General features: G+C 43.0%; 1 protein-coding gene across 1 annotated transcript; it reads left to right on the top strand.

The window, feature by feature from the left end:
- Positions 1 to 1,669: 1,669 nt before the first annotated feature.
- Dnajc25 (DnaJ heat shock protein family (Hsp40) member C25) lies at positions 1,670 to 24,215 on the top strand. The gene is made up of 4 exons (XM_050164708.1): positions 1,670 to 2,083; positions 17,280 to 17,432; positions 19,720 to 20,190; positions 21,985 to 24,215. The coding sequence occupies exons 1-4, from the start codon at positions 1,754 to 1,756 to the stop codon at positions 22,105 to 22,107; spliced, it is 1,077 nt and encodes a 358-aa protein (XP_050020665.1). The 5' UTR covers positions 1,670 to 1,753; the 3' UTR covers positions 22,108 to 24,215.

The raw sequence follows: 24,215 nt of genomic DNA, 5'->3' as shown, positions 1-24,215 counted from the left end.
GGTGTGCAACACCACCACCTGGCTGCACTTTGAATTTTTTTTTTTAATTCTGAGACTCCCTGCAGTGTGTGTGTGGATTAGCTGTGTGTCTTTGTTCTGATGCTGTGAAGAGACACCATGACCAAGGCAATTCATTTTTAAAAAGGCATTTAATTGGGGCCTGGCTTACAGTTTCAGAGGTTTAGTTCCTTATCACGGCAGCAGGCGTGACAGGCATGGTGCCGGAGAATTTGAATGCTACATCCTGATCCACAGACTGAAAGGAAGAGAAAGGGGGAAATACCAGGCCGAGCGTGGGCTTTTGAAAACTTCAAAGTCCACTTCCAGTGACAGACTTCTTCCAACAAGGCCACCTCTTAATCCTTCTAAGCTTACCAAAGAATCGCATTCCCCCAGCAACTAAGCGTTCAAAGCTATGAACCTATGGGAGCCATTCTTATTCCACCCACCACAGTGTGGCGGTACTTCAAATCTGAAAACGCGACTATTAATAGACACTTCCCACCTTGGGAAAAATACTCGTATTTGGCTCATTTGGAATTGATTTGAAATGAAATAACTGGAGTTTATAGAGAGGTAAAATCCACGTTGATACTAAAAATTTTAATTGCGTTCCCTCTGAGTATTTAACACTGTCTATCAAATCTTAACAGAGTACAGACCAATCCCTAATTGCTACATTCCAAACATAGTTGCTGACAAGTTGCCAGTCATAACTGTTGCTATAGAGTCAGTCACAAAATGGGATATACTTGTCATGGTTAATCTTCACCATCAGCTTGACTGGATTTAGACTCACCATGGAAACACACCTCTGACCGAGTGCGTGAGGCTGTTTTCCAGAAAAGTTTAACTGAGGTGAGAATACGGACAGCCCCGTCGTCTGCAGTGGGCCATTGGCTCAAATAAAGAGAAAACAAATTTGACAACACATTCATTTCTCCATGCTGATTGCGGGTACAGAGTGGCTAGCGCTTTTTCACCAAGCCTCGCCAACCGTGCAGGCTGTATGCCCTAGAACTAACTGTAAGCCCAGACAAATCCTTGCTCTCACGTTGCTGCCTGCAGGGATTTGGCCACAGCAACAAAGAAATTAATATCTGAATTTCAAATTTAATAAAGCATCTCCCCTCCCTCTGGAGGCATTTGCAAGATCTCGTGCTGTTATTTGATTGCTCCTGACACCTATTGTGGACAGTACAGGGATACTGCTAAATATTTTACATCCTTCAGGTAAATGATAATTTTTTTCCAAGATATAAATAAGCTGAGAAACAGGAAACTAAAAGGCCATCGACTTTCAGAGTTCCCGGGAGACAAGGCAGCACACGGAATTGTCAAGGGAGGGCGGCCTCTAGGCCTGGAGACGGGATGCCAGAGCCTGGAATTCCTCCTGCCGCGGATGAAGTCCCGAGACCAAGGAGGTGGCGTGTGACTATTCCTGCGTGTGGGCTGTACCGCACGGGGCGGCTAGGCGCGCCTCTAACAGACAGACTTCTGCCGCCACCTCAGAACAGACCGAGCATCTGGCTGCCAGGGCTCCGCAGCCCACCGGAAGCGGCCCGAAGCGGCTAAGGCGTCCTTCTCACCTAGCAACGCCCGGGGAAAAGGAAGTGGCTGCGGCGCCACGCCCCCTGCGCCTGCGCACAAGCGCGGCCTGCTGACGTGGACCGGGCCGCTGGGCCGAGCCCAGCGCCGAGGAGAGCAGCGGCCGCTGCGGTGGGAGAGCGGCGAGCGAGGCGGGCGGAGGGGGATGGCGGCGCGGCTCGCTGCGCGCGGGGGACCGGAGGCTGCCGGGCGGTGCCCATGGCTGCTGCTGCTGGCGCCGCTGCTGCTGGCGCCGCTGCTGGCGCGGCCCGCCGAGGCCCTGGTGGAGGGGCTGTACTGCGGCACCCGCGACTGCTACGAGGTGCTGGGCGTGAGCCGCTCGGCCAGCAAAGCGGAGATCGCGCGGGCCTACCGCCAGCTGGCCCGGCGCTACCACCCCGACCGCTACCGGCCCGAGCCGGGCGATGGCCCCGGGGGCGCGCCGCCGAGCGCCGAGGCTTTCCTGCTGGTGGCCACCGCCTACGAGACGCTCAAGGTGAGGCTCGCGGGCGCGGATCGGGGGACCGGGGATTTTGGTCTCCCACCTGGGTGGCCAGGTCCTCCACGACCCCGGCACCGGGCGGCCGCCTCCTGGATCTCTCGGAGGTCCGCGTTTCCCCCACGTGGCCGCGAGAAAGAGCCACCTCGGCCCATGGCCACCTCCTCGCGTCTTGGAGGACAGCCAGTTCTCTTTTTGGATGGTTGTTATGCAAAGCTTTGCACTTACTTTATTTTTGGTGTAGAAGCGTTCTGATAATTCGGTGCATGCTCGGAAGGCGGGGATTGTCAGTGCTAAGGTCTGGGATAGGACAGAGGAAAGAAAGATACGGAATGCTGAGCTGATCCGTGCCAATTTGATAGGACAGAAGTTTGACTTCTAGGATGATGTCAAAGAATAGACGCTTGACTCTTGGCTCTGACACCCCCGAGTGACCTTGGATAGCTGTTTCTTTACGTCCGTTTAGTAGACTTGGGGCAGAAGATTGAAAACTATTAGTAGGGATTGTTTTTGATGTGTTTAGCGATTTAGCAAGGTTTTATTGTGTTCTGCGGGTGTAGGGAGAGTTAGCCTGACACCTTTTCCTTCAGTTACCGTAATATATGTAAGAAATTACCTGTTCTAAGTTATGCTTCATGGAGGTTTTACTGCTTCAAGAGCCCCGTCATGAGAATGCAACAGCCATTGTAGCTGTGTTTCTTAGGGTTTTTTTTTGGGGGGGGGGCAGACTTTTCTGTCTGCTTTTAATGACTGCTTTGAGTAGCTGTGCTATCTTTTAAGGGTGGATTCGCCCTCCAGATTAGCTTTACAAAGCTGAAAATACGGTCAGGTTCCTTTTCCTTCAGGCCTAGGGCATTTGAAATTTGGAGCTATGAAAAGCGTGTGCCTCACTTCCGAAGTTTTCACTAGCCGGTGAGATTAGAGTTTTTATTGGCACCTGGCTGAGGTATTATGGGTGAGAAGCTGGCAAAGTGCTGACATACAGGGTTTAGTCCCGTTATTGGAGCAAAGAGTGAGAGCGGACTCCACAGAAACCAGAAAGAACGTGCCCCACGCACAGCAGCCCAGCACCTGAAGACCCACGCTGTTTGCTGAGGAAAAGTGGGTATTCGACACTCAGCCTGTGCCTGTGTGGGTGATGTTCCCAAGGCTGCTGGGACACAAGGGACCCTGCTGAGAGAGCAGTGCTGGGGTTTGTGGGGCCGGAGGTGGGTGGGTAGGCTTGGTGTGGGAATGGTGAGCATGTTCTTAAGAGCTTTAAAAACAAGTGCCAGGACTAACGTGTAGAAGTAGTGACAGCAGATAGCATTCTTACTGGGAGGACCCCAGAACTCAAAATTGTGTTGCCTTTTCTTGGAGGGACTGTTTCAGAGGCCTTATCTGCTTGTTCCATGTGATCGTTTCTAAACCTTTAGACCCTAAAGTTTAGAATTGAGTCATCAGTAAATAAAAAGCTAGGTAAATAATGTGTCCACTCAATAACAAGGGACTTTTAAGGCAGTTAAAAACTAGTGTGTTAAGCTGGGTGTAGTAGCATGAGCCTTTAACCCCAGCACTCAGGAGGCAAAGGCAGAGTTTGAGGCAGCTGGTCGATAAAGCAAGTTCTAGAACAGTTGGAGCTATGTGGGGAAACCCTGTGTCAAAAGCACAAACCCGGGGAAACCTTGTCTCAAAAACACAAATAGATAGGTAGGTAGGTAGGTAGGTAGATAGATAGATAGATAGATAGATAGATAGATAGATAGATGTAGAGAGATAGATGGATGATAGTAAAATTAAAAGCCAAACAACAACTTATTGTGTCTAGAGTAACATTTTACTTGATTCTGGCGTGTGTTTATAGCAGCTCCAAACACCTGGCAACAGGGACTAGAAATAGAGTGGCACTTGTGGGGAAGGGACCAGTGGAGTTCTGCGCCACTCCCAAGCTGCACTGCTGATGAGACCAAGCAGGACTCTGAAATGTCCTATTTGGAATATAGGGGTGAATATAGGTTTAGCTTCTCAATAGAGCGTGGTAGGATCTGCTCTGCTCATTGTATTGCCTTCACCTGGAAAAGGACTTTGAATCGCTGTGCTATTGAAGACAACTAAGTGGCCTGATTTGTTTTTCTCTCATAACGGAGATCTGAGAAAGTTGCCCGAGAATTATCATTTCTGGGTAATGCAATGATTTAATGAAGGATGCCATCCAATTTTGGAGGGCCAGCTTGGCTTCATATTATCCCACTGAAGCAATGGCGATGTAATCAGTGTTCTGTTTGTATTATAATCTTAGTCTGGAACAAGGATTTGGGAGGGAGAAGAGATCTATGAATTTTGTGGAGAACTGGTCAGGTAGGGTGCCAGGAGAGCACGAGTTGCAGGGGCTCTGGGATAGAAATGACACAGGAGCCGATCCCTGAATGTTGATAATAGGTGCATCTCCCGTGTGGGGTCTGGATTTGTATAAGGCATCAGTGGATTGCCATTCTGGGGTTGTTTTGCTCATATAAATGTCCTTTTGAGAGTAAGGTGGGGTGTTTTTTGGGGGGGGTATTTTGTATTTTAAGATGGTGGTAGTTAAAAAATAAGTACGGTAACAGGATTTAAATACAGTTAATGAGACAAGAAGGTAAGATACTTGGTCAGTACTAATTTAGCAACAAAAGATTATGCCTGTGCATACAGACAGTGAGAAAACCCAGAAAAAGGGTGGGTAGTGGAGGGCACAAAGGCTGTGCCCAGGTGTTTATGCAAAGTTATACTTAGTTCTTGCTAGCAAGTAATTTACGATTTGGGTCAACCCTGACTTCAGACTGGTATGATTTCACACGGTGCTATATGGTTAAGCTAATGCAAAGGTGTTTAGATTATTTGACCATTGGGCCTTGAGGGAAGTCACAGGCTTTGGAAGGAAGCAGACTCACTGGCTGAGTCTGCCCTGACTCTCCTGAGGTGGAACACTCTAGTCTGCCCACGTGGCCTATGTGGCTATAGCACTTATCACACCCCACTGTGAATTTAAGGAGTTCTTCTCTCTGCCACTAAGCCCCGCCCCTTGTTTATTATCTGTGTATCCTTAGGACCTAGCACAATGTCTGGCACATCAGATACTGAATATTAATTAAGCTCACGTTTGGAGACAATTGAGGTAGAATGGAAATTGGAAGTGAGTTTCTGGCATTTGCCATGGTTCTGTGCAGCCTGCTCTGCTGTCTTACTCCAGTGGTGGTTTTAGAGTGCTGCGTGTGGGTCATTGCAGTGGGACGGCTGTGAATGAAATACTCCTGCAGGGGAAATTGTCCTGTCTACTTTAGTGTTTTGATGGTTTTAAAATGAGAGCAAAAATAACTTATGAATGTAGGTAAAAATTAGATGAAATACAGAAAGTAGCACAGAATAAGCAGATGCAGACATAGAAAATTATGACTGGTAAGAAATGAAAAGGTAGATTTTGACATTTCACAAGATCACAAGAACATAGAAAAGGTCATAGGAATATTGCTGGCATAAAGGTTATCTGATAAGTTTAAGAGTGTGTAAGGAGATTAGATCTGTCTTGGAAGCAAGGCTTCCCAGAGAAGAACAATGCTTGTTTTTCTTTTTATCAGTTACTGAGATGGCAGGATCCCTAGTACTTAAAGAGAATTTGGCAAAAGGAGGACTTTGCTTTCCCTGGCCTGTGATACAACTTGCTGTTGTTTCTTAGCTATTTTCTTACCCCTTTCCTATGCTCTGACATCAGGTGCTAGGGAAGGGATTAGGAGAGGCAGATAATGGAAAGTAAGTACAACTCTCTCTCCCGAGTTTTTGTTTGTTTTGTTTTGTTTTTAAACCAAAAATTGAATTTTGTATATGCTAGGCAGGCAATGACCTATATCCCCAACCTACGTTGTTGTTGTTGTTGTTGTTGTTGTTGTTGTTGTTGTTCTTCTTCTTCTTCTTCTTCTTCTTCTCCTCCTCCTCCTCCTCCTCCTCCTCCTCCTCCTCCTCCTCCTCCTCCTCCTCCTCTTCTTCTTCTTCTTCTTCTTCTTCTTCTTCTTCTTCTTCTTCTTTTTTTGAGACAGGGTTTTATAAGTAGCTCTGACTATCCTGGAACTCACTGTGTAGACCAGACTGGCCTTGAACAGTCTCCTAGGAGTACTGGGATTAAAGGGTATACCACCCCACCGTGCTGGTCTTTTATTTGTTTATTTTGGTGTGGTTGGTTTTGAGTAGGGTCTTAGGTAGCCCTGGCTGGCTGGCTTCAAACCCTCTTGGCTGAGGATGATCTTGAACTCTATTCTTTTACTCTGCCTCCAAGAGTTGGGTGCAGGCTTGTTCGCCACACATACCCATCTCTGTTTTTCAATTTTAATTTTACTGCAATTCTCATCTAAGTTACTCAGGTTGACCTTGAACTCACTGTATAGCAGCTAGATCTTGAACTTTGTGGTCAGTCCTCCTTATTCTTCCACGTAGCTGGGATTACAGGTTTGAGCTCACAGGGTCAGGTTGACTTTAAGCTTTTATTAAAACCAGAGAGACAGATACTTTTTGTTTGGTCATAATTTACTTAAGTTATATACTACAGTTCATATTTCATTGTGAAAATGAAGCAACTATTCTTGGGATTAGTGACAAATAAATGTACTCTGGAAGAAAGCCACATGGTTGACGGTGCAGAGGCATTTCTGATAGAACAGAAGCACAGTTGGTAGTGGTCAAGGTTTGTTCTAGAAGTCAGGTACTGTATTCTTTCCAGATACTCCTTGTTTTAAGGAGAAGTTGACTGCACTTCTTAACATTTCAGATCTTTTCAGCCATGAAGATTTTAATCAGCTGTTCATGGTAAGTGGGTACAGTTAACTGTCTGTTCCCATGGGTTCTGCATTCAGGGATTCAGCCAAATTTAGATGGAAAATATCTGGAGGGGGAAAATGTCTGGAGTTGTAGCTCAGTTGGTAGAGAGCCTTCTTAGCATGCATGAGGCCCTGGGTTTGATCTCTAGTCCAGCTTATACTTCGTGTGGTAACACGTGCCTGTAATCCTAGCACTTGGGACCAGCAGTTCAAGGTCTTCCTTGACTACACAAGAACTTTCAAGCTAGCCTGTGCTACCCGGGACCTTGCCTCAAAAAAAAAAAAAAGTGCTTGTATTGTGTAGTGTTAGGACCAGCGGGGCTGCGTCCCCGGCACCCGGCTGCCCACATGGCTAGCTTATGCCCGAAATAATTACACAGAAACTGTATTCTTTTAAACACTGCCTGGCCTCTTATTGGCTAGCTCTTACATATTAATCTAACCCATTTCTAATAATCTGTGTAGCCCATGAGCTGGCTTACCAGGGAAGATCTTAACCTGCGTCTGCCTGGTGTGGGAGAATCGTGGCAACTCCTTGACTCAGCTTCTTTCTCCCAGCATCCTGTTCTGTTTTCTCCGCCTACCTAAGGGTTGGCCTATCAAATGGGCCTAGGCAGTTTCTTTATTAATTAACCAATGAAAGCAACAGATTAGAAAGAAATTACTCCCTCATCACTCCACCACTGATGTCTTTAACTTAGCTCCTGCAGATAAGGATAAGGAAGTTCTGAGAAATGAGAGTGCAGACATCTTTCCTGAGTCACTTTGTAAACTTCTTTTCATAGATCTGTTTCTAGTTTGGAAGCCTGTAGGATACACAGGAAGGAAACTACTTCAGAAGACTAAGTTTGGGATTAGATGGTTATGAATGACCTGTTCCCCTCTCCCCTTTTGAGATAGTCCTGGGCTACTCTCAAACTCACGTAGCTGGAGAGGATGACCTTGAACGATCTGCTTCCACCTCAGAAGTCCTAGTATTCTAGTGCTGCTCTACTATGCCTGCTTCTTCTTCAGTGATGTGATGATTGTGTGCGTAGTGTTTGTGTGTTGCACTTCACCCACTGAGTCACCTCCACAGGCCCTATTCCTAGTTTTTGTGCACTGCTACGGATCAAACCCTGTGTTTTGAGTATTCTAGGCAAGCACTCTACCCACTGAACCATGCCCTCAACTCTTAAGTTTTTTTTTAAATGTTTGAACTTTATATTTTGAATAGTTACAACAGGTTTTGAGATGGAAAAATAATACAATCTTGTTTGTTTCAGAAAGCAGCTCAAGGAAAAGATGAGTTAGGGAGGGCAGGAGGGTGTGAAGGAACAGGCGCCTGCAGGCATAGGACTTATGTGACCAGGGCATTTATTACAGAAGCAGCTCCTCTGATCTGTGACCCACTTATCAGCCTGGAGCCAGTAGCACACAGCACACTGTGGGATCAAAGGACTGGGACTAACTGTCCAGCTTTGCTGTTCCTACTGCACAAGGCTCGGATCTTCTGACCCTTGGTTTGTGACTTTTACTGTTAGGGAAAATATCCTCCAGGAATTGGGCGTTATTTAGGTGTCTCTTTGTATGTTTGTGAAATTAGAAAGTATATTTACAGCAGAGACTGGTTCGGTCTTACGCTCCTAATTTCTTGTGATGCTCAATTAATCTCTTCTGCCTCACCCCCTTTAAAGGGGGAGTCTTGCAGAATTTTCTACGGCTGGCTTCAAATCTGTAATTCTCCAGTCTCAGTCTCCAGAGTAGCTGGAATTATGGATGCTGCTGCTGCTGTACTCTTTCTAGCTAGTTTTTTTCCTGTTGCTACTTAGTTTTTTTTCAATTTGTTTTTATTATTATTATTATTATTATTATTATTATTAATTATTTTGTGGTGCTGGAGAGTAAAGGACTCTACCTGGAAACTACAGACCTAACTTTCCTTCCTTGTAAGCTTTGAAGTCTTTTCTTCATGCTTATGCTATAAACTACTTTTCCTTAGGCTGCTGTCTTTATGCAGTCTTTTCTATTTTCTAAGGTCTTGTGTGTGTGTGTGTGTGTGTGTGTGTGTGTGTGTGAGAGAGAGAGAGAGAGAGAGAGAGAGAGAGAGAGAGAGAGAGAGAGAGAGAGAGAGAGAGAGAGAGAGAGAGTCACCATGCACCCACCTCGTATATAGATCCTAGAGATCTTGATTTTGGTTTTATTCATAAGCCATCTCCCCAGGCCTCCAAACTCTTTTTGATAAAACTCAGCTGCATCTTTGACTTCAGCCTCTGTTTTTAAGCTGATGGCTCCCAAACCTGCCTGTTTTGTAGGCTTGGTTTTTCAACACCCTCTTACACATAGCACAGGTACAGTCTTGCTATCTTTGTTAAAAACTAAACTTTAAAAGAGACTATAATGCTGCTTTCACACAAGAACAAAAAGAATGTATGTCAGAAACTTTGGCCTAACTGACTAATTAAGAAAACCAATGTGATAATGACAGTTCATTCAAAGGAGAAACATTGTTGCCTGTTCCAAGTCTGATAGGGATTGCTGAAGTGCTGATAAGGTAGTAATAGTTCCATTCCACTGGATGCAGTCTGCCTTACTGTGAACACAAATCGTTGGCTTTACTACTGGGTTTTCTCAAGTTATAAAGCATCTCGAATAGTAGTGGATTATCCTTGGAGGCTCCAGAGTGTGCAAACATAGCCAGTGATTTTTGTCCTTCCATTTCCCTCTGCTCACCAGACTTGCTTCCTCATCCTTCATGCTTACGTAAGTCACATATTACATATAATTAGAAACTTCAGTATCCTCTTCAGTGTCTCCTTTGATTCTTTTTGTTTGTTTGGTTGGTTTTTTGAGACAGGGTCTCTATTCAAAGCCCTGGCTGTTCTGAAATTCACCATATAGTCCAGGCTGGCCTCAAACTCACAGAGATCCACCTGCCTCTGCTTCCTGAGTGCTGGGATTACAGACGTATGCCATCATGCCTGAGCGCCTTTGATTGTTGTGTATCCTTTTAATTACCAAGTCCTCCATTGTAATAGTACTTTCTCACCAGGACCGCTAGCCCACAAATAATGACACAGAAACTTGTTATTAATTACGAATGCTCAGCCTTAGCTTGGGCTTGTTCCTAACCATGTTTTTTTCTGACCATGACCAGTAACAACTTGCAACCAACCCCCAAAACATAATGACAAATATTTATAACTTACTGAATGACCCAAAACCACCCACCCCAACTCTTGGAAATGTGGACATCATGTTCTGTAGATTGCTGCCTGTTGTCTGGGGGCAGTGGCATATTCAGGGGATCCTGAGAAAATTGTGATAATGATCAAGTCCTAGGAGAGGTAGCTGTATTACTTTTGTTTAGTCACTGTGTGATGGGGCACTGTAGAACTTATCTGAAGTTCTGACTGGAGTAGTCTGTGAGACTGAGCATCTCAGCTAGTAACTTAAAGTTGTTCTGGATGTAGATTTTTGAGGAACCTGTAACAGAGGCACTCTGAGAGGCTAGATTCTCCTCATTAGTGTCTGGTCCTTTTTTCTCTGAAAACACCCAAACATTTAAAGGTAATATACTTATCTGTAAACACACAAGTATGGAATGTGTGGTGTGCATAAGTCAGCTAAAGATACTTTTTTTTTGTTCTATGTGTGAGGAGGTAAGAGGCATCTGTCAACTTTTTAAGTCCATTTGTCTGAATATCCAACCTGTAATATAATAAATGATGGGGACTCTGTAATTAACATGATTTATCATGTCTCATCCAGTCTCAGCTGTTTCCATGCAGAGGGATCAGCAGACATGTCACTTGCGCTGTAGTCTTTCCTGGCTTCCTTCCCCCGTCTGTAGCCAAGATCTTCAGGGGTCTCCCCAGGTCAAATCAGATCTCTATTAGTTTTGAAGGAATCCATAGCTTTTCATTCCCTGTGGAAACAAAAGCACAATCTCTCCCCTAACTCAACATATTTCTCAACTTCCGTTCTGAAGCCAAGACATCCCTGAAATATATAGACTGATTTAATTCAGCACTCCCTTCCGTAATCCAGTGTCTCTCAACAGCTGTTGTTCTCTGCTCATTAGCATTTTAAAAATTCAAAATTAACCAAGCACTATATAAGGTCTAAACTCCCTGTGTTGTAATATTTTCTGTCCTTATTTGGCTTATTATTTTTATTACTTTACTCTTTCTTTAAAAACTGTACTATTGTTTTTAAACTACTTACTTTTTTCTGTGACTGTTTATACCAACTTCCTTTTATTTCTTTAGCCACTAAGCACAGTTTTAAACACATTGTAACCTGTTCAGAGGTTCTTTCTCCCTCTTCCTCCCTCCTCCCCCTCCCCTTCCTTTCTGTTTCTTTTGTATTTTTTGCCCATTTGTAGCATTCCCTGACTATATGAGCCAAGCTACCTATCCTACTCTACCCTGGCTCCTCCACGGTTGGCTTCATCCCCCTTGGTTCCATGAAAGCCTAGCTTCATGCTGGCTGGTACCAGCCCTGGAGCTGCATTTTCCTGCTGCAGCTCTGGGAATTTGTAATATCTGCTTGTGGCAGGTATTTATACCCAGAGCCTAACCAAAACACGGTGAGTTCTGGGAAGCAGCTTGTTTAGACCCCCCCCTTTTTTTTTTTTTGCTTTCTTTCTTTCTTTCTTTCTCTCCCTCCCTCTTTCTTTCTTTCTTTCTTTCTTTCTTTCTTTCTTTCTTTCTTTCTTTCTTTCTTCTTTTTTTGCTTTCTCAGGCCTTATGTGGATACATTTAGCCAGACATTAGGCCCCCAAAATATCAGTACTTTCTCACTGGGACCACCAGCTCACAAATAATGACATGGAGACTTATTAATTATGAATGCTTGGCCTTCACTTAGGCTTGTTCCTAACTAGTTCTTATAACTTAAATTAACCCATATGTTTAAATCTGTGTTTTGGCATGTGGCTCCTTACCCCATCTCCACACTGCCCATCCTGCTTCCTCTGTGTCTGACTGGTGACTCTGCCTTTCTTCCCAGAGTTCTCACCCTGCCCAGAAGCCCTGCCTATACCTCCTGTCTAGCTATTGACCATTCAGCCTTTTACATCAATTACAGCAATACATCTTCACACAGTGTACAAGTGTCCCACAACACTCCATATTCCATTTAATCACTAAAAGCTATTACTCATTGATCTTTTTTTAATCTTTGCTTTTTTCAAAATAATACAACAAAAAATGTCTTCAAAATAAACAATTATACTTAATGCAGTTTTCCTCAAACTGAAGCTTTTCACTTTTGAACATCAGAGACCTCAATACTAACTCTGTGACAAAGCATGTAAGATTATTCTGTAAACCAGACTGACCTCAAACTCAACAGAGATCCATCCACCTGCCTCTGCTCCCAAGAGCTGGGATTAAAAGTGTGCGCCACCATGCCTGCCACATATAAGACTCTTCACTCAGTATTACTTTTCTATACTTTTACTATTGCTTTCTAATTGTCCACATTATTTAAGCTGAGTCTCTTCTGCTGTTCAGTGCTTCTGTATCTTAACACTCGATTCTAATGCTTGTACCAGGGTCCAGCATTTCCTACTTGCTTTCTAAGACCCAGCCCTCTTTTCACTTCATCTCTTCTGTGAACCTGTGAACCCCATTGCCGTGGGTCTGGGCAAAGTTACTCAGTCCTTTGTTAGCACATGAAATTGTGCTTTTTGTTTGCTAGCTTCTTCTGGAAAGGAGGGCTCTTGTTGCTAAGACCTTGTCTTACTGTTTTCATCTTCCCCTGTGTTTAACATGGGGCTGATTGCTTGCTGAATAGAAAAAGAGGAAGATTTTAAAAACGGAGGTGATAAGTACACATTGATACTATTAGCTGAGACACAGAAGAGCAAACCTGCTTTTGAGCTTGTTGAATTGGAGATATTTATGGTACATTTAAAAAATGTTGAGGACATAGTTGAAAGGAGGAAGAGCCAGGGAAAGTAAAGGTGTCACAGGGCATAGATAGTTGGATCAGGGGCCTTGAGAAGACACATAAGATAGTTGCACTTGTGATTAACTAGGGGTCAGGGAACAAGAAAGAACAAAGAACTGATAGCAGTTAATTTTCCTTAATGTAATGACCTGGAGAAAAATGTGAAGGGACAGGTTTTATTTTTGAAGCATCATCATTTATGTGTGTGTATGTGTGTGTGTGTGTGTGTGTTAATAAGATTAATATGTCTTTTTAAGAATGAGCAGAATATGATTACATTTTCACATAGACTTGATTTCTGGCCTTTACCATCAGAAAATGGTTTCCTTATTCTGCATAATAGAACGTTTTGATATAAAATTGGCTGCAATATCTTATATTGCAATTCATGTTTGTTGAAAGTAAACAATGCATAGCTAATTTTAAGCCAAGAACATAATGTTTTTGTTCGGGGAGGGGGTGGTCATTTTCACAAGAGAAGCAAGGGCTGCTTTGCTTGTGGGTTTCCTTTGTTCACTTTTGATCTAGATATTGGTGGTTGTGTTCCAGTCCTTCTGCATATGCCCAAGAGGATTGGGAATGGATGGACACCAGCAGAAGCACCATTTACTCCTGTAGAAATTAGAAACAAGGAGTATATTGCCCTGCTTGTCGAGGCTCAGGACAGAGAGGAAGAAACAAGTATAAAGGTTTTGATTTTGGAAAGAAGTTGGAATCTCCTGACCCTGGGACCTTAAGATGCACAGTATTGCTGAAAGGAAAAGTACTACCTTATTGAAAGGTAAGATATCAAACTGTTCAAGCTGGCTTAGCCACGTTAGCATATCTTCATAAGCTGTAAATTCAAGCAGCCATTTCTGTCGTGCTGAGGTTTTTGTGACATAATCACTCATCCAGCCTTGCTGGTGAGCTGCAGACCTGTGTGGCTGGAGAGAGATGCGGAGGAGAAGAAACTCTTAAGACATTTCACATCATTTTGAAGTGACATACTGACTGCCAGGCACTGAGCTAGGCCCTGGGAACATAGAGGGTAATGCAAACCTACTCCCCACCGTCTGAGAAATCCTCGCTCAAGTGATGATTACGATGTGATAAGTGCTATAATAAACAGACACTAAGTGTGATATGAGTGTTCCAGGGTAAGGGATCGTAGTTCAGTAGTGGTAGAGTCTCGCTAGCGTGCTCAAGGGCCTGGGTTCGGTCCCCATCACCACAAAAAGCTGTTTGAAGCAGTAGGATTCATGACTTTTAGGAGCTCATAAAGTTAGAAGAAGGGAACATGCTTCAAATTAGAGAGGTTTATATGTTGTCGAGAAAATACATTGCATTGTCTGTGAGAGGAATGATGAGGTATTGCTAGGCAGGTGGGTCTGGGCCAGTGTGGGGTCTTGTTGCATGCCAAGGAAATGTAAACTCTGGCTGTGGGGAAGCATCCCAGATCAAATGAAAAACCCGTGAGCCTCTGTTCTAAGATGTTTTAGAGGGGAAAACACTATTACAGTAATAATATACCTTAGTTCTCTCATATGGCGCCTAAAAGGAAGATAGCCATTCTTATTCTGTCTTTGGCTACATATTCTTGGTGTCTGTATGTCTTAAACTTTGTAGCTTACTAAAGTATAGGATCTCAGCCGGGCAGTGGTGGCGCACACCTTTAATCCCAGCACTCAGGAGGCAGCGGCAGGTGGATCTCTGTGAGTTTAAGGCCAGTCTTGTCTATAAGAGCTAGTTCTAGGACAGGCTCCAAAGCTACAGTGAAACCCTGTGCCGACAAACAAAAATAACAAAAAATAGGATCTTGACCTTAGTCTGTTGAGAGAACTCCTTTTCCACTTGGTAGCAACTTTGAATATCTTTTAAATTTCATGAATGCTTCAGCTCAAAGATTGTTTTCATTTTATAGAGGGAAAAAAAGGTTTTACAGTAAAAATTCAGTAAATGAATAAATGCTGTAACAAGGAGGTGGCCAACTTTTTTTGCCCTCTAAAAACCAAAATAGGCACATACATTTGTGGTGTCTCTTAGAAAAAGGAACCATCCTAAGAGGAGTCAGATTTGACCCTGTGACCTCTTAGAGTATTGTGTAGCATTGGGACTTAGAAAGCTCTGAATAGCTCTAGGATTCTCTGAGGAGAGGCAGATACTAGGGTGGAGCTTTAGCCACCACCCTCTTAGCGCAGTCTATTACCTGACGTCATAGGTCCAGAAACTCTGAGAAGATGGTGACCTTGGGGGAAGGTCTGGACGTGATGCTTGAGCAGAAATAGCATCTGTGTTCATAGAACGCGACCTCACTAAGAGAAGGGGAGAAAGAAGACTGAACAGGCACATAAGGTATCAGTGCCCTCAACTAGGGAGCAGCAGACAAACTGGACAGAGGGCTCTGGGGGGGGGGGTAGAGGGTGGTAGGAGTCTGACTTGAGTGTGGCATTTAGTTCAAAATTATATGCAGTCTGGTTGGAGCAAAAAGAATCTGTTTGAATACATTTCAAAAGGTTGGAATCTTGGGCTAAAGCTAAATTTCAGGCCTTATTAGAACGTTTCTATAAAACTAGCCACCAAAACCAAAAACGTGGTGGAAGAAGAGGGAAATTCTAAAAGGATGTCTTAAAGTACTGAGTGAGACACCCCTGGAGATGTGGGCTGGAGATGTGGGTGTTAGTGTCCAGAACTGCCTGTGTCTGCTGTAAAGATGACTTCCTAGAAGCTCTGGGTGTGGTGGGGGCTTGATAAGGAGTAGTGGATTCGTGGCGTAGAGACACCATGAGAAAACCCCTTAATGACAAAAGAGAACATAGAAGGAGTGGATTTGAAGACGGCATCAGCCTGAGCCCACACTTGCTTATATAACAGTCAGTGCTTCAGCCCTCCACACAGTCTGTCTGTCTACAGTGTTTACAGAGACTTACCGTATGCTAGTGAGAACTTTCACTGAGCATTCTTTCTGAAGTTCAGTTTTTAATGGAAAATACATGATGATTTTAATAAACATAGGAAAGGTTTTATCATTAGCCAACTTTTTAACTGTAAGAAGGTACATGTTGAAAAGGCAGCAAGCTCTAAACAGACCTTGTAGCATCCCCCCCACAGTGACAGGCACTGGGTTGGGTTTTGAAATGTCTGGTGCAGCTTGATAAATGTTGATTGGTTTAAACTAGAAGGACATCCTCTTAGGTTGTTATTATTTCTGCAATGCTTTCTATTGCACAACATATAAAGATTAAAGAATTTGTCTTGGTCTTAGTGTACCATTTTCATAAAATGGAACAAGTTGAAAAATAGATTTCTTTCATCTTTTGAGATAAAAACTGTATCATATATACTTCAGTAGTTCCTAGGTAGCCCAATAAAATGTTGGCATTTATCTGTTAGAAGCTGATTACATAAAAAAATGAAAGAGACTTTGGAGAAATGCTGATTATGATGGAGAGATGCTGGGGGAGGGGAGAAAAGTGCTTGCTGGTGTCAGCGTGGTGCCTGAGTTAAGATCCCGAGCCCTCATGCAGATGGGTGTGGTGCTGTCCCTCCCTGGAAGCTTGAAAGTCACCGAGCTGGATGTACACAGCAGTGCACAAGGAGAGTCCCCGACAGTGAGGGCTGACATCTGACGCTGTCCTCTGCCCTCTACACTTGCACTGTGGCACTCACATGCCCGTACTCACACACACACAGATGTGTATGCATGCACACCCACACATCTAAACAACTGAAATTTAGAACATGCCCTAAAACTTTGAGAAGTCTTTGGACGGAATTTATATTAATAAGAAAGGTAGGTTTAATCATTGATGACGTGCTCTTCTTAGTCTGTGACCGCACAGTGTATGTCTTTTGATACTCAGAGCAACCACGGAAAAGACTAGGACAGGTAGTATTTCTCTTTACAAAGAAAGAGAATGAAGCTCAGAGGAGCTTAGTATTTTGCCCAGGTCACAAAGCTAGACTTTGATATTTGTCTTGTGCTTAGTGATGTCTCAGTGTCCTTCGGCATGATCAGGCTTAGACTGGCTTCATTTGCCTTTTGCTGTCTTAATCATTGCTTTCAACAGAAAACCTTCCTAGACAAAGCTGGGACCTGATTGTGACTACAAAGGAGATAAACCCCATTTCCTCTCAGTGGTCTTGAGTAGGTATCAGATGAACAGGAACTTCATCAGGAGCAGCATTAGCTAAAGGTTAGCTATTTTCCAAGTACTGGGTTTTCCAAGAATACTGAAAATACTAAGGAGTTTAGGGAGTGTTTTTATTCTGCCTTTATACCTAATGTAAAAGTCCTGAGAACAAAGGTGTATACATGCCTTTAAGGTCTTGGGAAGTTTCTTGATTTGATATTTTATTTGCATCTTTTATAATTCTGAAATTCTCAGTTAACAGATCATAAACTGAAGCTCTTACTGAAATGTGTATGAAGTAGAGTATCCCTCACTTTACAGGATGAAGAAACACGGAGAGATTATGACTACATGCTGGATCACCCGGAAGAGTACTATAGCCATTACTACCACTACTACAGCAGACGCCTAGCCCCCAAAGTGGATGTTAGGGTGGTGATTTTGGTCACTGTGTGTGCCATTTCAATGTTTCAGGTGTGTATTCATGAATATATATGTATATGTATTTCTGCATACTTATGTTGCCGAGTGCTAGCCATTAAATCCGTATTATATTTTATAAATTTTTCTTCCAGTTATATAATATATATACAAATATATATTATAGGTAGAGCATACATACCCTCCTCCCCAGACTCCTAGCATTGGAATCTTTGTCGTCAAGGAGTCTAAGAAACTAGTGGCTATTCTACCAGTCACCTTTCTACTGCTCTGATAAAGTACCATGACAGAAACAACTCAGAGGAGGAAGAATTAAGCCGGGCGGTGGTGGCACACATCTTTAATCCCACCACTGTGGAGGCAGAGGCAGGTGGATCTCTGTGAATTTGAGGCCAGCCCGATCTACAGAGTGAGTTCCAGGACATCCAGGGCTACGCAGAGAAACTGTATCTCCTTCTCCCCCCCCAAAAAAATTACAGTCCCAGAGAGAGTCCATAATGGCGAGGAAGGGCACAGTGGCAGGTAGCCTGAGGAAGGAGCTGCTCACATTTCATCACGCTGCTGTCGGAAATCCTGCAGCCAGTGGGTGGGAGGTTACCCGCCCACTGGGGCGTGGCCTCTTATATTATTTATGCCGCTGAAGAGCATGCGTTCGGCCTCTTTTCTGGCTGCGGGATTCGGTTTCTGTTCTTTGTTCCAGCAGAGGATTCTGATTTGTGAGTCTACCCCTAAATAAATAACCGTCTATTTCTCAATTATGAGCTAGCGTGGGATTTCTTTTAAGTGTCCATCTTCATCATGCAGAAAGTAGAGGGAGCAAAGTGGAAGTAGAGCGAGGCTGTAAACTCTCAGGGCCCACCCAGGGCTGCATTTCCTCTAGCGAGGCTCCACCACATCCCAGACACCTGAGTTACAGGGGACAGTTCTCATTCAAACCACAAAAATGCCATTGCATAGCTACAAACCCTTTCAACCCTATTTCTTCTCATCTCCCTCTCAATGGCACTTGGTTCCACACACCGGGATGATATGTACTTTCATAGGACTTTTCAGTGATTTCCCATAAACTTGGAAGAGTTAAGAACACCCTTCCTGTGACCTAATAAGGCTGGCATTCCATTGGCTGATGCCAACAGTGCTTGCCTTCTTTAGCAATCCCAAATACCCCCACAGAGTTCTGCATGCCCAGAAGGGGCTGCTGCTCAGCTGGAAAACCAATGGTTCAGATTCAAAGTGATGCATGAACTCCATGTGTGGTTTTAACACACCACAGGAGTCTAAGTTCAGCCTGGAGTGACATCCTCCCTGTTATTCTTAAACTGTACCTCTCATGTGTTCATTTAGTAATGATTAGGAAGAAACCGGCAAGTCTGTGAATGACTTCTCTCTTCTTAAAGTGTTTTATTTTGTGTATATTGATGTTTGCCTGCATGTATGTATGTATGTATGTATAACCACCTGTGCGCCTCGTGTCTGGAGGCCAGAAGAGAATGTCAGATTTCCTGAAGCTGAGGTCAAGATGGTTCTGCATGCTTTGAACCAACCCCAGGTGCTCTCCAAGATCAACATGTGGCCCTAACCCTTGAGCCATCTCTCCAGTCCTGAAAATTGCTTCTCTAGCAACAATTCAGTTTAAATAACAAAACATTCTTATTAAATGCCGAGATAGTATATTTCAGCTTCTTAGCATTTGTAGAAGTATTACCCTCCTCCTTTCTTCCATTTCTGGTGGATTCCAGGATGTTACTAGTGTAGTACCTGAAGCATGGATATGCTGTATGAGCAGCAAAGCCTTTTCTGAGAGTTAAACCCTCTGAGGTTGAGTGTATTTATGAACTATGGGAATTTTCTATTACCAAATGAGTAGAATTAAAATATACTTGAGTCTTTGTGTTCCAAATATGGTAAGCATTCCTGTCAAACATGTGGATATTCAGGAAAGAGATCAAAAGTAATCATGTGGCCTGAGGTTACAGCCTGTGAGGGTTGAACACGAATGTCTTATTAGCTGTTCCTCTGGTGAACCAAGGGCAGGGGAGATGTGTTGCTAGTAAAGGAAGATCTTTGAGCTCACTGCTGTTAACTGGTTTTTTTGAGATAGATTCTTTCTACATGGCCCTGGGTGATCTCCAACTCAAATCCTTCAGCCTCCCCCAGCCAAGTGCTGGGGCTGCAGGCCTGAGTTGCCACACCTGGCTAAGGCCTTTAGTTTTAGTTAGCTGGGATTTTGTGGGGGATGACATTCACAAGGATTACTGCTGTTGCTTTCTTTCTGGTGGACTTTGCTAGTAAAATGACTTACTTTTATTTTATGCTCTAGTATTTCAGCTGGTGGAACAGCTACAATAAAGCAATCAGCTACTTAGCCACAGTACCCAAATACCGCATCCAGGCAACAGAGATTGCCAAGGAGCAGGGACTGCTCAAAAAAGCCAAAGAGAAAGGGAAAAACAAGAAGTCCAAAGAAGAAATCCGTGACGAGGAAGAAAGCATCATAAAGAATATTATAAAAAGTAAGATAGACATAAAGGGGGGCTACCAGAAACCCCAAGTACGTGACCTCCTCCTGTTCCAAGTCATCCTCGCTCCTTTTCACCTGTGCTCATACATAGCTTGGTACTGCCGGTGGGTCTATAACTTCAACATCAAAGGCAGAGAGTATGGGGAGGAGGAGAGGCTCTACCTCATACGCAAGTCTATGAAGATGTCCCAGTCTCAGTTTGACAGCCTGGAGGACCACCAGAAAGAGACGTTTCTTAAGCGGGAGCTGTGGATAAAGGAGAATTACGAGGTGAGTGATGGCTGCTGCCAGTGGAGAGTGGTGTCTCCCGTGCTGCAGGTCCACGGCCGTGAGGGGCCCAGTGAGGAATGGAGGGCCTACTTTACTAGGAAGTATGACTGTTTGGTACAGTGGGATGACGGGCTTTTCCTTTAGAGTATCTAATCTAATCAGCTGATCTTAGCAAAAGTTAAGAGTAGTCTAGCTTGTCAGACTACAGTGGATTGATGTACATAGGCTGTCTAAAGGCTTTCTGTTGTTTGCACTAATTAAATTTGTTCCTTTCCAAAACAGCAAGACAGAAAAATGAAAAAAAAAAAACTGTTGAAATAACTGTTTATTTCAAGATTATTGAGCATAGACTTTTCTGAACAGTACTACTAAATTTTGGACTGTTATTTGCTTTTTATTTAAATCAGCTTACTATATTGCTTTAAAGCTGGGGCATTTTACCAAACGGTAATTTCCACTGTTGTCGGCTCCAGAAATGCTCAGGTGTGCCCAGCAGTCTAGTCACTGTCCCCGGTTCTGATACAACAGTCGGCTAATATAATGAAAATAATTATACTGAGCACAGTGAGGCATTCTTCAGAGATTTAAGATATGTTTGATGTTACATTGTTTTGTAGTCAACTCCATTTTGTATGTGATATTCTAAATAGATCTTTATTGAAAGTAAAATTACTAGGAGTTGTCAGATGTTTGACAAGTAAGTATATTCCTGTGTGTAAACATGTGTGTATCCCCTAAAAATAGGAGATAATATAATATTTTTTAGCTTTTAAAACTTTTTGAGGGAATGGAGAGGCTCCGTGGGTAAAGCCCTTGCCACACATGCATGAAAAACTGAGCTTGGTGGAGACAGGTGTATCCCTCGTGCTCATTGGCCAGCGAGCCAACCAGATCCGTGAGCTCTGGTTCAGGGGGAGACCCTGTTTTAAACATAAAGGCTGGGAATGCTGAAGAAAAGACAGTCTCCTTCAGCCTTGAGCCTCTGCATTTTATATACATGTGCACACCCATATTTACAAACACACACAGGCGTGTGCACATACACCAACATTGCCATCCACACACACGTGCACAGATTTTTGAAAGGTTTTTGCTTTAAATCCTGTCTTTTGGAGATTCTTGTATTGGGCTGAATTATATTGCATGAGGTTTTCTTAGTCATTACTTTTATTATTTGGAAACAATACTTCTTAAAAATTATTGTGGCTGTAAAACTGACTGTAAGAAATTGCTCATTTAGTTTTGGTTGACTAAAGCTTAAAGAAATACTAGAAATTCTTGTTCATAACCTGTGTGATTTATGCAACTTTTTTTGTGACTTTAAATAAAATACTAATTATCTTTGAAAAGTAGATGTAAATTCAATTTCAAGGCAAATGTATACATAAAGCCACTTTGTTCCTTGGTTAAGTAAAAAATTTGAAGGGAAAAAAGTACTAATTCAAGCCAGGTCAAGCATGGTGCTGTATACCTCTCTTAATCCTGTACATCAGAAAGACTGAGGCAGGGGGATTGTGAATGCAAAATTAGTCTGAATTACTTAGCACGTCACAGGCCACCTGAGCTACATTGCAAGAGTCCCTCACAGATACCAGACAGAAGCTGTAGTTCTTGTACAGTTGGGTGTTCTGACATTGGATGTTAAAGTACTTTAGTATTTGAGTCAGTCTCCAGAAGGCAGATTGGCACATTCACCTAAAGTTATATTGGAAAATTAGACACTCCATAAATACAGCAACATGGGTTTTTCTCTGCCTTTATGACTAAAGTCATTTGTATTGTTTATGCTCATAGGTCTACAAGCAGGAACAAGATGAAGAATTAAAGAAAAAATTGGCGAATGACCCTCGATGGAAGCGGTACCGGAGATGGATGAAGAACGAAGGGCCTGGACGGCTGACGTTTGTGGATGACTGAGGATTAATGGAATGCTGCTGTCCCAGACTTGACTGCAACACTGTTCTCATGGCAGTTGTTGGAGAGGTGCCTGCTGCTCTCAGCAGTCACTGCAGTTCACGAGGACATGATCAAACAGAATAATGTAGAAATCTCAACTTTCCCATAAAACTTTATACAGAAGACATTTATGATGCTCCAATTTTTATAATCTATTTGTGGATTTTGTTAAAAAAGATTTGACATGGGGATTTATTAGTTGCCATTTAAAATTTTTATATGTTTAGTTAAATTTGACATGAAATTTATTAGATACCATTTAAAACTTCTGTGTGAAGTGTTTCTTCTTCAAGGGTATTTCCTTATGTTTTCATAATGCTACATTTTTCTGCTTTCCTGGTCTATACTTTTACAAAACAACAACAAAGGAGTTACAACAGCACTTGATCATATTATTGTGTCTTTCTGGACACACGTCTCTTCAGGAGAGCCATTCAGTGTCATCCTGTCCTTACTGTAGTCCTTACAGGGTGAGGATGCTCACAGTAATCTCTAGGAGAGTCTCTAGAATCTCTGCAGTCCCCACTAACTACTCTTGATAAGATCAGAAACTCTCCAGGAGAGTGACCACCGTCACGTCCTTGTGGGATGTGCTCGATTACAGTCTCATTATAGGACTGTTTTCTCAAACATTTCTGCAGAAGGGACCTTGTGAACAGGTCTTTTGTACTACCACCTGCTGCTTGCTTGCTTGCTTCCTTAATTATGAATTACTTGTGTGATGAAAATGTAATGCACATGAGGTCATTTACATGAAACTAGACAGAAGATAAACATGGCTGTGTGCCCTTCTCTCTGCCGTTAGAGTATAAATGTTTTTTATACGTGTGGAAGTGAACGTAAACGACAGAATTGACTGAATCAAACCTGATACTATATCAAAGTATTGCATTTATTTATATGCAGTACTCCTGTTAAAGGTTTACCTTACTGCTTCATATTAATAAAAATGGATGTGTTATATCATGCTGCCTGGTAGGCTATTTAAAGATTAACATTGCCTTTCTAACATACAATTTTAAAAGATTAATGTAATATAGTAGATGTGCAGGATTTATTTCTAAGTCAGGTAAATTAGGGTAGCTCAGTTGGTAAAGTACAGACAGTGGGGAGTGACTTTAATGTCCCCCAACACCTGCCGATCTTATGTAAAAAGGCACAATGGCATCCTCAAACAAGAAAACCTGTCTCAAAAGACAAGATGGACAGCACCTGAAAATGAAAGTCCAGCTTCTCGTCCACACACTTGTGCATGTGCACACACACGCACACTGACACACGAGCTCAGTCCAAATAAATGGCAAATGCAGAGTGCCATCCTTGCCAGCAGGGAAAAGACTTGAGGCCACATGAATGAAATTCATTCGTGTGAATGAATTTCAATTGCTAATTACAAAAAGAGAATTTGGTCAGGCTGTCAGTAGGGGTCTTTGCAGCTCTGGAATTCTGAAACGATACTGTTTTATTTAGAGTTCTATGAACTTTAGTTGGAAATGTTTTATGCATCATTCTTCTTTAGGCTGTGGAGAATCATATAATAGCATACATTGCTGGTTATTATCTGTGGACAGATTTGTGTTGTATAAGGACCAGAAAGACATACCAGTACTAGTGTACTTCAGCATTGTCCAAGGTCTCTGATCGCCTGTGTTTCTTCAGTTTTATTTCTGTTACTGTGACAAGCGCCCTAACAAAAAGCAACATAAGGAGGAAAGGGTTTATCTGGCTTGCAATTCCAGGTCAGCCAGTCATTTTGGGGAAAGGCTGATACACAAACAGCTACTTATTTCATACCCACCTTGTCAAGAGCAAGGAGACAATGGGTATATCTTGGCCTCTAAATTGTTCAGCATTTCCTTGCTAGGGAATGGTGCTGCCTAAGCTGGCTGGGTCTTCTCCATCACTAACCAATCAAGACAATCCTCCAGACATGGAGGCCAACCTCATTGCGGCTCTGTTTCCAGTTAACTTTAGGTTGTATCATGTTGATAATAAAAACTAACCAGCACACCTATTTATAAGGAAAACGGGAAGAAAGATGTTCAGCAAATGAAAACTGTACCCCTGGA

Source organism: Alexandromys fortis, unplaced genomic scaffold, assembly GCF_014885135.2.
Source record: "Alexandromys fortis isolate MF-2015 unplaced genomic scaffold, M_Fortis_MF-2015_v1.1 scaffold_18, whole genome shotgun sequence".
Classification (NCBI taxonomy): domain Eukaryota; kingdom Metazoa; phylum Chordata; class Mammalia; order Rodentia; family Cricetidae; genus Alexandromys; species Alexandromys fortis.
Note: the sequence above shows the minus strand (reverse complement) of the source record. Positions and strands in the feature narration are given on the sequence as shown.

Coding starts and splice junctions, on each gene's coding strand:
- Dnajc25 (XM_050164708.1), top strand. CDS start 1,754: ATGGCGGCGCGGCTCGCTGCGCGCGGGGGACCGGAGGCTGCCGGGCGG. Junction 2,084..17,279: donor CCGCCTACGAGACGCTCAAG/GTGAGGCTCGCG, acceptor CTCACTTTACAG/GATGAAGAAACACGGAGAGA. Junction 17,433..19,719: donor GTGCCATTTCAATGTTTCAG/GTGTGTATTCAT, acceptor TTTATGCTCTAG/TATTTCAGCTGGTGGAACAG.